At 35.2% G+C, this 15,538-nt stretch overlaps 1 protein-coding gene across 13 annotated transcripts in view; it reads left to right on the plus strand.

Moving 5' to 3' along the window:
• The window catches only part of MAPK10 (mitogen-activated protein kinase 10), a 310,137-nt gene that overhangs the window by 171,331 nt on the left and 123,268 nt on the right, over nt 1-15,538 (plus strand). For all 13 annotated transcript variants that reach the window (XM_015067345.3, XM_053216135.1, XM_053216133.1 and 10 more), the window contains one exon: nt 3,396-3,565. In XM_015067345.3, the coding sequence (XP_014922831.1) occupies nt 3,396-3,565 (170 nt within the window). The remainder of the gene's footprint in view (nt 1-3,395; nt 3,566-15,538) is intronic.

Genomic DNA, 15,538 nt, shown 5'->3' on the forward strand with positions numbered 1-15,538 from the left:
CTTAATGAGACAGATTGTTGGGCCTTGACCACAGAGTTTCTGATTCAATAGGTGTGAGGCGGGAGTGAGCATTTGCATTTCTAACAGGTTTCCAGGTGATGCTGATACTGATGCTCCAGGAAGCATATCTTGAGAATGACTGCTGTAATGCTGTCTTTCTCAAAGTCAGATTCTCAAATCTCAAGTTCCTCAAGTCAGAACCACCTGGATTGCCTGGCAATCTAATCCTCAGATTATCAGGATTTATGTGCTGGTCTACACCCAAATCTCCAATGTGGTATGACAGTGATTTGCCTTTGGTCAAGCTCCTCAGGTGCTCATTCACATTTGAAAACCAGTTAGAAGGGAGGTCCAGGGAAAACACTGATCATGTTTCCTCTCAAGAATTACCAATTTATACCTGTGGGTTGGCATCTAGCAGTTGTTTTTATTATACATAGTAAATGAATGAATTAATGAAAATGAATGAATGCAAGCAATTAGTTGCTACTCCTTGTTTGCTTCCACCACCTTTTCTTTATTCTACTATAGAATATATCATCCATAATTTAACTACTTGCTTACTTGACTGCCTCCATCTAGACAGAGACCTTCTCTTTTTGTTGTTTTTCCAGGGCCAACCCCAGAATTTGGCACATAATATGTACATCATCAGTATTTGTTAGATTAAATGATTGTAAATGTTGAGTAGAATATCTCTTAGGGTTAGTCTGAAAACTGAGCTAGAAAAGCCATAGGCAAGTCTGAAGGAGTGGGGTGGTACCAAGATACAGCATTAAGTCAAGTGTCTGGAACATAAAATATTACTTAAGATTAGTATATATATGAGGTGTAGTTGGAACAAGTGACATTTCAGAAGTGAAGAGAGTAAGTGGGGGATATAGAAATGGATAATGTAGGTTTGATGAAGCTAGTTTGTGCTGAGAATTTTGTGGGTGGTCAGAAATGAGGACGTTAAAGGATGTAAAAAAGGGCCAGAACACACAGATGAAGTTACGGCACTTCCTTCATCCCAAATTAACCTTGACAAATGAATTCATTTGTTAGTCTAGCAGCAGTTACCCTTTTACCTTTCAACACCAGGTAGCAGGGCGGGGGGGGGGGGGGGAAGGACCTTAATGGTGGTTAGTCTGCTGAGATACCCAAAAAGCCTAGAGTAAAAATGGACTGTTGTATGGAGAGAAGTTCCTGATACTGTGGTTAACATCAAGGATTGCTTAAATATTAATGTTCTGGTTTTTGCTGTTGTTCACACTCATTGTTTAAATTCTAAATCCCATTTTTGTCTCCTTGAATAAATTTACAATGCCCTGATTTTTAATAGTCTTGTTTAATTTCCTGTTCCGTGCTTCCTGGACTGTCTCCTGAATTTCAGACCTCTCCTTATTGTATTCATAAATTACCTGAATTTTCAATTTTCAGTTTAAACAACCTGGATTCCTCATCTATAGTCCACTCTGTTCTTTGAGGTCTGTGTGCATTTCTACTGGATTGCTGCCACCATATGTCTTCTAGTCATAGGCGGGTGCCTGTGACTTGCATTCTGCTTTGAGTCTGGGCTTGTAAGATGCTAGCATAAGATTGCTCTCGATTCGTAGGTTTTGCCACTCATGTCCATGCAGTCCACACTGTCGTCTCCTCATTTACATTACTTGTAGTGTCTGGTTCCCTTTCCAAGAGCATGCAGGGGCAAATTAGTTTGTACTTATATTTCAATTTTTTTAGATTTAGAAATGAAATTTTTATTTTAAAATCTCTAAGGACAGTGGTATTATGACCAACCAGAGGTTCAGAGACAAAGGAGGTCTAAATCTTCCTTCAAATTATGTGAGAATCAGGTTTTCAGAAGTCAATGTGTGTTAAAACCATACAAAGATCCTTTAGTTTAGATTCTAGGCTCAGAACATTAAGGCAGGGTTTTGGTTTTGTTTGTTTAGTAATTAAACCTTTGGCATAACTCAAAAGTCTAAGGTATGTAAGAAACTATTCATTGTATAAGAAATTATTCCTGAATGTCCCACTCATTGCAGGAAAACTAGCATTATTCAATAAGCCAACCAAGTACAAGGCACATTTTCTATCATATGGTATACGAAAACATGCCCACAAATCACCCAAATACCACTAAGGGTCAATGTCACCTCTAAAGAGAATTATTCAGTTTTCAATTCTGGGTATGGGGAGGAGGCTACAGAATATGAGAGTGCTCAAAACCTGAACAAAATCAAGCAAGAAGGAGAGGGGGTGACTATTGGGTAGGCATCCACCAGTGTGTGTCACAAGAAATAGTCTAGACAATATTTTGTAAGGCCCTTTCCAGCTACAGAGTTGAAATTATTTAATGTCACAAAATGCAGTATAAATTTATTTATGGTAAAAAAATATTTATGGATAAACAATAATCATGGATAATGGATATTTATATTATATTCACAAATTATAATTCAAATTACAAGGACAAATTCTTCCATTGCTAAATGTAATAAATAGTAGGACTTGTCTTAAAGATAAACAAAACATACAACAATCAACATATTTAAATCTAAGCTTGTAAAGAATAAAAAGATGTCATGTGTCATTTTAGAATACTGTTAATTTGGACTAAAATTGTTCAGTGTTTAATGAAGGATAATAACATTTTGGGCATTATTGAGAACAAACGAAGTCAACACCATTTAATTCAAGTTTACCTAATTAAAAAATTAAAACTACACATTATTCTGTATCTCACTTCTTTTTGAAAAGGGATATAGATACAATCTTCTATCCTTTCTCATCTCTTATAATGGATGATCAGGAATCACCTCTGAAGTTTCTAGCATAGTATATGGGCCCAATATATGTTTGGTAGATGTTTGCTTCATAGATAATTAAATGTTTTTTTTTTATTTTTTAATGCTTATTTTATTTTTGATGGAGAGAGAGAAAGAGTGTGAGTGGGGGAGAGGCAGAGAGAGAGGGAGACACAGAATCTAAAGGAGGTTCCAGGCTCTGAACTGTCAACACAGTGCCCATTGCGGGACTTGAACTCAGGAACAGTGAGATCATGACCTGAGCGGAAGTTCCACGCTTAACTGACTGAGCTACCCAGGCGGCTCAATAATTAAATGGTTTTAATGAAACATTTCAAAAAAGATTATGTAGACCTAATCTAAGATTATTTTATTATTATTAGTTTTAATACCAAAACCAAATATTTTTAATGTATTTTTTCTAAGTTCTTTTACTCCAGGTTATTTTACATAGACTAATACATATTTTGCATATGAAATGCAGGTTTATATAATGATGATAGATGACTATGAATTAGTAATCATTAAAAGAACAGGCTTTTCTACAGCTCATGATCATTCTGGTTGCTCGCTTGTCTCACATTTTTATTGTTCTTTTCATAGGGTTTCGATAAACAAGTGGATGTGTCATATATTGCCAAACATTACAACATGAGCAAAAGCAAAGTTGACAACCAATTCTACAGTGTGGAAGTGGGAGACTCAACCTTCACAGTTCTCAAGCGCTACCAGAACTTAAAGCCTATTGGCTCTGGGGCTCAGGGAATAGTTTGGTAAGTGGAATGGATTTAACATTTATTTATTTATTTGTTTGTTTATTGATTGATTGATTGATTGAAGTATAATTGACATACAGTGTTATATTAGTTTCATGTGTGCAACATATTCAACAATTCTATACATTACTCAGTGCTCACCATGAAAAGTAGTCACCATCCATCACCAAGCAACATTACTACAATCTTATTGACTGTATTCCCTATGCTATACTTTTCATCTCTGTGACTTCTTTATTTTATAACTGGAGGTTTGTACTTCTTAATCCCCTTTATCTATTTCACTTATCCCCTCATCCATCACCCTTCTGGCAATCACTAGTTTGTTCTCTGTATTTAAGATTCTGTTTTTTGGCACAGAGGAAGGCAAACCATAAGAGACTCTTAAATACAGAGAACAGACTGAGAGTTGCTGGAGGGGAGGTGGGTGGGAGAATGCTCTAAATGGGTGATGGACATTAAGGAGGGCTCTTGTTAGGACGAGCACTGGGTATTTTATGTAAGTGATGAATCACTGGGTTCTACTCCTAAAACCAATACTACACAGTAACTAACTTGAATTTAAATAAATAAATTTTAAAAAGAGTATGTTTTTTGGTTTGTTTGTCTCCTTGTTTTGTTTTTTTGGATTCCATATATAAGTGGAATCATGCTATTTATCTTTCTCTCTCTGACTTATTTCACCTGTATTTTTAAAGGGAACAATGCTGTGTATGTCAACTAATCATAAACATGCACACAAATAAACATAATTAAATATAGCATGATTTGAGAATGGAAGAATACTTTCTATCAAATAAAAGTAAAATTATAAGCATTATTGTAACTCATTGCCCATGTGCTAAAAACATTTACGATTTTGCTTGTGACTAGTTTTTCTACTCACAAAAAAATGTCCATTATACAACAACCATGGAGAAACCAAGAAAAGTGGAGGTTTTCTAGCTGTTGCTAATGCATTGGAAAATTTTCTTTGGATGTTTTAGCAGCAAGAAATATGTGTTAAGATAACCAGCAAATAAAATTCCCTGCATTCTAAGTAAGTATAAATTATATGTCAAATGTTCCTGTGACTTTTAAAGTTCTATGTTTAAAATTCAGTTACCTATTAGAAAAAGTGGTATTTTTAAAATGTTTGTTGAATGTTTCCAAAGTGGAAAAATTCTGGGCATCCTTAATAACCATTCTTTAATGACATTTTTCAGTGGCAAATTGAAATGGTGACAAATCAAAACCTTATTAACTGTTCTGTAAAATTTTTGCAAAAGTGATGATATCAGATTGATAAGCATTTATTCTATGTAGTTTTGACTTGTAATGTAGCCACCAAATGTATTTAGTATGAACTTATTAGTATAATAATTTTCAATTTGATAACTCATAAGTAAAAATTTAGGACATGTACTATAAATATGTATGTATGTATGTATGTATGTATGTATGTATGTTATGTACTTATTTATTTATTTATTTATTGAGGATATTTACTTAGATCAATATACTTATTTGTTATATAAATTACTGCTACATTAGTAATGCCCATTTAGAAGCATACTTTTAAAAGATGAGATAAAGATGAAATCAATTTTATTTAAAAACAGATTTTACTTTACAACTTTTCTTCACTCATTTGATATAATGTAATTATGATGACAACAATGTGGTAGTGTTCATTACACCGTAATTTTATATTTCATAAAACAATTTCAAAATCTGATTCACTTCATTTTTTATTTTTAATACTTTTTTTAGAGCAAAACATCTTAGAGAAAAATTGAAAAGAAGGTACAGAGATTTTCCATGTTCCTCCTGCCCCCACACATGCATAGCCTCCTCCATTATCAACATCCCCAGCAAAAGTGGTATATTTATTATAGATGATGACCCTACATTGATACATCATAATCACCAAAGCCCATAGCTTACATTAGGATTTATACTTGGTGTTGTACATTCTATGGATTTAAACAAATTAAAATGTTATGTATCCATTATTATGGTATCATATAGAGTATTTCCACCGCTCTAAAAATCCTATATACTCCACCTGTTCATCCGTCTCTTACTCCCAACTCCTGGCAACCAGTGATCTTTTCACTCTTTCCATAGATTTGCCTTTTCCAGAATGTCATATAGTCGGAATCAAACAGAATATAGCCTTTTTAAATTGGCTTCTTTCACTTAGTAATATGCACTTAAAATTCCTTCATGTCTTTTCATAGATTGATAGCTCATTTCTTTTTATCACTGAATAATTCCTTGTCTAGGTATGCCACAGGTTATTCTTTCACCTACTTTAGGACATCTTGGTTGCTTTCAGGTTTTGGCAATTATAAATAAAACTGCTTTAAACATCCATGTACAGGTTTTCTGTGGACATAAGTTTTAAACATTTACTTCATTTTGATAACTGGTTTTAAGTTCATTCTCAATTCTTAGTCAATGTAAATGGCAGCTGTGCATGGTTGGTGCACTCACTAAATCATTTACTAGCATTTAAACCCCATTTATCAAATATATCAAAGCCTTTATTGAAATTTGCTTAGTAATTACCTAATGTCAATCAGTAATTGTTTCTGCAATTTGAAAAATGGAACAGTTAAATATTTTTAACGATGGACCAAGCCTTTCATTTCAAACATTTAAACAGCTAAAGGAATTCTTATTTTCAGTTTTTATTATTTATTAATTATGCTGCAGGCATGAGTTGAATCTCTTTGTGGAACAAAGTAATTTCATGGCATGATAGGCACAGTAATGGTCCCCCAAAGATGCCCAGACTCTAATCCTCAGAAACAATGAATATGTTATCTGACATGGCAAGAGGGACTCTGCAGATGTGATTAAGGTTAAGGCCTTAAAATGGGGAGATTATCCTGAAATATTCAGAGGGATCAATTTAATCACATGAGTTCTTAAAAAGTGGAAAAGAAAGGCAGAAGAGTGGGTCAGAGAGATGCAATGGGGAAAGAGAGATAAGAGATTTAAGACATGTGAGAGGCTTGCTTATTGTTGCTGGCTTTAAAGCTAGAGGAAGAAGGTCATGAGCCAAGAAATGGTCTGGCTCCTAGAAGCTGGGAATTGCTATCAGCTGCCAATCAGTAAGAAAAATAGAAGGCTGCATTAGAGTCATGTAACCACAGGGAATTGGAGTCTCACAACAAACCCAATTGAGCAAGGAAACAAATTCTCCTCTAGCACCTCCAGGAAAGAACCAGTCTGCTAACATCTTGACTAGCCTGGTGAGGCCCATGTAAGGACTTCTGATCTGCAGAACTGTCAGGTAATAAATTTGTGTTGTTTAAACAATTAAGTTTGTGGTGGTTTGTTGTGGCAGCAACACGAATACCGTTGGTATAGTAAAGATAAATCTCCTAGAGCAGGCACACCGAACTATAATGTTTTCAGAGGAAGGAATTTAGGGTGCCTCTGTCAATCCCCTTCAAACCATGAAATTTCCATTTTCCTTTAAAAATTTTTTTACCGTAGGTAATATGTAACCAGCTGCTAGGGGACAGGGGATAAACTGTGTTTGGGAGAGACCAGTATTAATTTGTTTATTAAATATTAGTAATTTTAATTTCCTTTCTACATTACAATATATGTTTATATTTTCTGCATTCTATTAGATGTCTTGTATACTACCCGGGGAGTGGGAATCCCATTTGGGATATCACTGCATTTATGAACAACTTTCAAAATGAAATAGGAAATAAGACAAAAAGAAAAAAAAATCTTATGAAGGAAGAGAGGAGATGGAGAAAGCAGAGGAATTTCTGGCTACCTTTCTTAAAAGGAAAATTATAGAACATGAGAAAGTTTTCCTACATTTCTCAGTTCAGATGCTGAAATACTCATTGGGATTGTTTTATTTTCCATTAAATAAAACAGCCACAGAAAGTAAGGGCACTAGTGAAAGGAAGCTGTAGACCTTAATGATTTAAAAATAGACCCAAAACACCATTTTTCTCAAGAAGTTAGCAGACTGTACCAGAAAGATTTGAAAATCCACGAAAAATTTCTTTGGGCATTTTGAGCCTCTATTTCTCCTTGTACAGGACAGAAATCATCTTAGTTCTTAGGTATACTAACTGAAATAGATTTCAATAAATGATGTGTCCTTGAGTAAAATTTTTAATCCAGTTTTACCATAAATTTATCAGCAAATTTGTCAGAAAAGACACCTGAATTCCAAAATGTTAGCCTTGGAGCTTCCTGGGATTATTATTAGTTTTTGGGTTACAGCTGAGGGAAATAAAGCTAGCAAAGACCAAGATGAAGGGATAGAAATAGGATGGCATCCTCTTCTTCCTCATCTTCCAATTCGCTACTCTACCATCTGTACAGGACACCACAATTCCGGCACATTCCTTTCTAGACATGAATATAGTTGTCCCTTGTCCCTCTTCCTCAACCTAGCTTTGAGATATCTTTATTTATCATAACTCATGTCTATAATGTTTTATTTCTCTTGAGTATCTATTGTTGTATTAATGTGTCCTCTCCACAGCCTTTTAATTTCCTTCTTATTGCCTTTTGTCACTGGGGAGTTTATCCACCTATCCCCTACATCAAACACACATCCATTTTCAGACATATCTCTAAAATCCACAGACCTTTTCTCTGTCTATGAAAACGCAAATTTGTGTGTTTTGAATGTCCCATACAATTCTGAGTGTAGTGACTGGGAGATATTGGAAACTGGGTGTATCTGGGGATCCTGGGATGTGGGGCAGACAATCTGAAACAGATGATTCATTTGTTTTGCTTTATTTTATTTATAACCAGGAATAAAACATGGAGGAATCAATTTTTGTTTGCATGTGTCACCATAAAATTTTGTGTGTTTGTGTAAGAAGGATTTTACTTTTCAAGTGTAAATGTTGGCATATTGGTACTTATGTTTGAAATGGATTCTCATTTCTACTGTTTCAATTACTTTAAATTATTATTGGGTTCCTATACTTTCTTTCCTCTCTTTGAATTGCCTCATTGCTTATTTACTATCAGGGGAACACAGGCAATAGCAAAATATCTTCAAAAGGAATTAATCACTACTATGCTATCATTCACCATGGATGATGGACCAACAGTGTCATTATTGAGAATCATTAAATAAAATCTAATACAAAATATTTGGGAATAAATGAAAATTTCCTTTCTACCTCTGAGAAAAAAAGATAATCTATTGTAACAGAAAGAAACAATGATTGAGCAGGGTCCAATATGGCAGTGTAGCAATGTCCTGAACTGACCTCCTCCCATAGACTCCCAAGTCTACACCTACATATGGATCATTTCATATGGAAAAGATCTGAAAACTAGATGAACTCTTCTCCACAACAAAGGGTAAAAGGACCACATTGAGAATGGTAGGAGAGGCAGAGAAACAATCTTGTAAAAATCCCACCCCCAGTGCAGCAACATACAATGGTGAGGGATCTCACCAGATAGGCACATATCCCAAAGGAGCAAAGGGCTTGTGTCCCACATTGGGCACCCTAGCCCTTGAGATGTGCACCAGAATGATGAGTCCTCAGAATGTCTGGTTTGGAGCACCAATGGGGCTGATGTCTGGGGATCTCAGAGTGCCATAGGAAACTGATGTTCCCCTCCTGGAAGGCTCATGTGTGGTTTTGCTCTTCCCACGACCAAGTGAATAAACAGCAGTTTGAAAAATACCTAGATTATATGTGAAGGAGAATCATTTGCTGATTTGAGGTCATTGGCTGGAGGAGTGGAGGACAGTTGAGATCCTCCTTCGAGACAGAAGCATTAACAGATGCCATCGTTATACTCTTCACACAGCCTGCTAGCACAAGCAAGTGAGCTTGGAAATGGCATCATGGCATTGCTGGGACAGTTTGGGGTAAGCAGTTATAGCACTTGCTGAAACTGGAGAGCACAGGTAGTTGTAACTCTTCCCTGTTCCCTGGCTGGTGTGGACAAGTACAAGAAGTTATGACATCTTTCCGCTCTCAGCCTAAAGCTAGTGCCTGCACTGACAGGGTTCTCTCTTGCTGCATCATTGAAGCCTGCAGGCATGCATAAACAAGACATTTTCTTGCTGCCTTTCTGAAGCTAGCAGGCATACCCTGCCTAGTACACTCTTCAGCTGCCTTGTTAAAGCCAGAGGCCATGTGTAATCTACACAGGGGACATCCCTTGATCACCTGACCCTGGTGGCCAAGAGGACTGGCATTCCAGAACTCCATGGAACTGTAACAATCAGAAAGACACCTCTTGACAGGCCACCACCCCCAGGGAGGTACACAGCTGACTGAAACACAAGTCCAATCTTCCTATGAAAAAGACCTATTTACTTAGCCTGGAGCTTCAGCCTGATGGACAGGCTTCCAGTTTCCCACACATCTAGAGGTCTAGGAGGTGCTCCTAGGGAACATAAGCAAGGATACATCATACTTGCGTACTCCCTTGACTATAGATAGCTCAGTTTGATGAGACTTCCCAGAAAGGAGCTTATAAGTTTTTCTGGAATCCCAATTGCAACTCACCCAGGGACACCTCCAGATCTCCTGGTCTAAAGGCCAACAGGTATTATAAATGCAGTCCCACAGGACTGTATATATTTGCAGACTTTAAAAGCTGCTGCCTGAGGGTCTGGCTCCCATCAGCCTGAAACCAGGTGCTAAATGAGATTCTTTTCCTTGGATCACTGAAAAGTCTTAGCACACCCTCAACTAGGGGCTATATCAAGAATATATCAGGCAGTTTAGACAATTACAAAGGTTCAAGAAACCCAAAAGCTAGGGAAAGTTTGAATAAGAAGGATAAAAACTGAAAGAAGTAGCTGTTTTGTCAGATACATAGAAACACAGAGTCAAACAAAATAGGGAAACAGAAATATGTTCTAAATGAAACAAAACTTCAGAAAAAGAACTCAATGATACAGAGATAAGTAATATACCTCATAAAGAATTGAAAGTAATGGTTATTAAAGATGCTCACTGAACTCGGGAGAAGAATGGATGAACATAGTAAGAACTTTAACAAAGAGGTAGAAAATATAAGAAAGTACCAAACAGAAGTCACAGAGCTGAAGAATACAATGCCTGAACTGAAAAATATGCTGGGGGCGGTGGAGGGGGGTCAACAGCAGACTGGATAAAGTAGAAAAATGGATCAGCAACATAGAAGATAAAGCAATAGACTCATCCAGAATGAGAGGCAAAAAGAAAAACAATAAATGAAGATAATTTAAGGGACCTCTGGGCGACATCAGGCAGAATCGCATTCCCATTGTAGGGGTCCCAGAAGAAGAGAGAGAGAAAGGGGCAGAAAGCTTATTTAAAGAAATATTGTCTGAAAACTTCTTCACCTGGGGAGGGAAACAGACATTCAGGACCAGGAAGCCAAGAGAATTATAATTCCAAGTCATACTATAATTAAACTGTCAAAACTTAAAGAGAGAATCTTAAAAGCATCAAGAGAAAAACTGTTTCATACAATGAAATTCTATAAGGCTGTTAGCAGATTTCTCAACAGAAACTTTTCAGGTCAGAAGGGAGTGGCACAATATATTCAAAGTGCTGAAAGCAAAAAAAACTTTCAACCAAAAATATGCTACCTGGAAAGATTATTATTCAGATTTGAAGAAGAGATAAGGAGTTTTTTAGACAAGCAAAAGCTAAAGGAATTAGCTACTACCAAACTAGCCTTAGAAATATTAAAGGGACTTCTTTAAGCTGAAAAACAAGGCAAAAATTAATAAGAAAACATATCAAAGTGAAAATTTCACTGGAAAAGGTAAATATATAGAAAAGGTAGTAAGTTAATCACTTATAAATCTACTTAAAGAGGTCAGAAGACAAAAGTAGTAAAATTAACTAAAACTACATACAATAAAAGATGACAAATCCAATAAAAAGATATAAAATGTGACATCAAAAATATAAATTGTCAAGGGAGTAAAAGTGTAGAGTTTTGGAATGTGTACAAATTTAAGTTGCTACTGACTTAAAAATAGACTGTTATATCAATAGGCTGTTATATGTGAGCCTAAAGCAAAAAGCACAAAGCACAAAGCAAAAACTTATAGTAAATATAAAAAAGAAAATAAGAAAGGAATCTAAATAAAACATTAAAGAAAGTCATCCAGCCACCAGGGAAAAAAGAGAGAACTACAAAAGTAGCCAGAAAACAACAAACAAAATGGCAATAAGCACATACCTATCAGTAATGATTTCAAATGTAAATGGACTAAATTCTCCAATTAAAAGACATAGAGGGGTGAATAGATTTTTAAAAAAGACACATTTATATACTGCCTATAAGAGACTCCAAATGTAAGGACACACAGACTGACAGTGAAAGGATAGAAAATGACGTTTCATTCAAATGGAAACAAAATTAAAGTTGGGGTAGCTATACTTATATTAGACAAAATAGACTTTAAAACAGACTATAATAAAAGAGGCAGAAGGAGAGCATTACCTAATGATAAAAGGGGTCATTCCAATAAGAAGATAAAACAGGTGTAAATACATATGCAACTGACATTGGAGCACCTAAATATGTAAAGCAAATACTACCAGACCTAAAGGCAGAAACTGAAAGCAATACAATATGTAGGGTATTTTAACAATCAACTTCTATCAATGGATGGATCATCCAGATAGAAAATCAATAAGGAAACATAGGCCTTAAATGATATATTAGACCAGATGGACTTAACATATTTATAAATCATTCCATCCAAAAGCAACAGGATACATATTCTTCTCAAGTGCATGTGGAACATTCCCCAGAATAGATCACATATTAGGTCACAAAACAAGTCTCAATAAATTCAAGAAGATTGAATCATATCAAGCATCTTTTCTGACTACAATGATATGAAACTAAAAATCAATTATAAGAAGAATACTGTAAAAACGACAGATATAAAGAGATAGAACAACATGATAAATTAAAAAGAAACCTAGAGACAAAAGAAAACATACCAAAATCTGGAAGATGCAGCAAAAACAGTTCCGAGAGAAAAGTTCATAGCATTTACCTAAAGACACAAGAGGGAGAGCCTGGGTGGCTCAGTAGATTAAGTGTCTGGCTCTTGATTTCAGCTCGGCTCATGAGCTCAAGGTTTGTGAGATGGAGCCTGGTATTGGGGCTATGTGCTGACAGTGAAGAACCTGCTTGGGATTCTCTTCCTTTCTCTCTGCTTCTCACCCACTTGTGCATACTCTCTCTTTCTCTCTCTCTCTCCCTCTCTCTCTCTCTCTCTCAAAAATAAATAAACATAAAAAAAAGACACAAGAGAAATCTCAAATAAACAATTTAACTTTGCACCTAAAGGAACTAGAATAAGGAAAACACATGAAGCCCAAAGTTAGTGGAAGGACAGAAATAATAAAGATCAGAGTGGAAATAAATGAAATAGAGACTAAAATAATAATAGAAAAGATCAATGAAACTAAGAACTGGTTCTTTGAAAAGATGAACAAAATTGACAAGCCTTTAGCCAGATTGATCAAGATAAAAAGAGGGATCAAGTAAATAAAATCAGAAATGAAGAAGTTACAACTGATACCACAAAGGGTCAAAAGAGACTATTATGAACAAATTAAATGCCAACAACCTAGAAGTAATGGATAGATTCCTAGAAATTTATAAACTTTTAAGACTAAGATATCTGAAGAGACTGATTACTAGTAAAATCGATTGAATCAGCAATCAAAAACCTCCTAACAAACAAAAGTCCAGCACAAGACAGCTTCACTAGTGAATTCTACTTAACAAAGATTTAATACCTATCCTTGCCAAACTCTTCCAAAAAACTGAAGATGAGGGAAATCTTCCAAATTCATTTTATGAAGACAGCATCATTCTGATACCAAAACCACACTAGGACACCACAAAAAAAGAAAATTACAGGCCAGTATTCTTGATGAACATAGATGCAAAAATCCTCAAGCCAAATATTAGCAAACTGAATTTCAAAGACAAATACTTCATGATTTTTGCACTTCATGTGGAATCTAATAAACAAAACAAAACAAAACCTGGATTCACTGATACAGAGAACAGATTGGTGGTTGCTAGAAGAAAGGAGGGTTGAGGGATGGGCAAAATGTGAGAGGGGGATTAAGAAGCACAGACTTCCAGTTATAAAGTAAATAAGTCATGGAGATGTAATGTACAGCATGGGGAATATAGTCAATAACATTGTATTAGCTTTGTAACGTGACAGATGGTTAACTGGGCTTAGAGTGTGACTATTTTTCAACATACACAAATGTAGAATCACTATGTTGTATACCTTAAAACTCATAATATTGTATGTCAACTATACCTCAATGAATTTTATTAAAAAATTTTAATATTTATTTGTTTTTGAGAGGGAGAGAGAGACAGAGAGAGAGAGAGAGAGAGAGAGAGAGAGATGGAACATGAGTGGAGGAGGGGCAGAGAGAGGGAGACACAGAATCTGAAGTAGGCTCCAGGCTCTGAGCTGTCAGCACAGAGCCTGGGGCTCGAACTCACAAACCCAACCATGAGATCATGACCTCAGCCAAAGTCAGATGCTTAACTGACTGAGCCATCCAGGTGCCCCACCTCAATAAATTTAAAATAAAAAGAAGAAAGAAACAATGATTCTGCTGCTCGATGTGAACAAATAAGTCCTCTGTAGCTTTCTAGGTGGGGAATTGTAATCTATAAGATGCTTTTTTAACAACAGTGGTCAGGAGTTAGATGAGAAAATCCTTTCAGAATATTTTTCCAATCAGAAGAGTTTCTACGGAGTTTTTTGTTTCTACTACCCGCTCCAGAACAAAAAAAGTACATAGGAACAAATCAACAGCAGAGAGCTCACTATCTTCTCTCGCTTCCATCCTGCTGTTGCTTGCCCAGCCAAAAAACATTTCTGTTTTCTATATTTCTTTCTGCAAAGATGATTCAAACTGACAAAGTGGTGGCAAAAGTCAGCAACCAAACTTAAGCAGAGAAGACTTGCCAAGGCTGGTCTGCTCTTTAACTGGAAAGAGCTGATTGTACAGTTTAAATGCCAGGAAGGAAAACCATATTCTTTTCCTTCTTGGGCTTGTTCTCTTTGTCATCTGCATATAACAACTTGTAAGCAATCCCAATCCAATTTTGCAAGGTGATCTTTTATAAGATATTTATATCAAAGATGAAAGCTTAATACTGCCAAAAGCATAGACTTTGGGTGGCTTTTTGTAAAAAACTTGTGTGTAGAAAATTAAATATGTAGAAATAAGATGACACATTTTATGTTAACTAAATTTTTATGAAATTCCAATTAGAGTTAAATTAAAGTTAAAATAATTGTAGTTATAAGATGCCCTGGAAATAATCCAGTGTATTAATCTGTGTTAACTTGGATATATATCCATATATTTATACACATAATGAATATATAACCAATATATAATTTATATTATAATATAAAATATATATATAATACACACATATTAATCCAATGGATTCATTTATCTTAATTGAATATGATATAATATTATAATGTAATGATATATAATATACCAATTATATATATATTTTTTAATATTATTACCAATTACATATATAAAGTCAACCCATATTAGTAGAGCAATCACTGTCCATGGAAACTTCTTCAAATAATAATAGCCTTTAAGTACTTAAAAAATGGTTTACTGTAAGTCCTCTTTTTAATGTGCTCATTTTTATTAAAGAAAAAGACACTATTGAGTCACTGATGCTTTTAACAGCTTTTCTCATCTTAGTGATGAATTGGAGTTATTCCATGCACATGCTGATTTAATCACCCTTGAACTAATAGCACATTTTTCCCCCCCTAAATGGCTGGGAAAGGTTATGGAATATTTGTAAATGTACCAGAACAAAAGAGATGGAAACTTGGCAATGTTCAGCAACATGATGGAAAGATATTGAATATCTGTTTATTGCTAATTATTATTAGGAAGGATTTAAGTGAGTAAATTCTTTGAA

This window comes from Acinonyx jubatus, chromosome B1 (assembly GCF_027475565.1).
Source record: "Acinonyx jubatus isolate Ajub_Pintada_27869175 chromosome B1, VMU_Ajub_asm_v1.0, whole genome shotgun sequence".
Taxonomy (NCBI): domain Eukaryota; kingdom Metazoa; phylum Chordata; class Mammalia; order Carnivora; family Felidae; genus Acinonyx; species Acinonyx jubatus.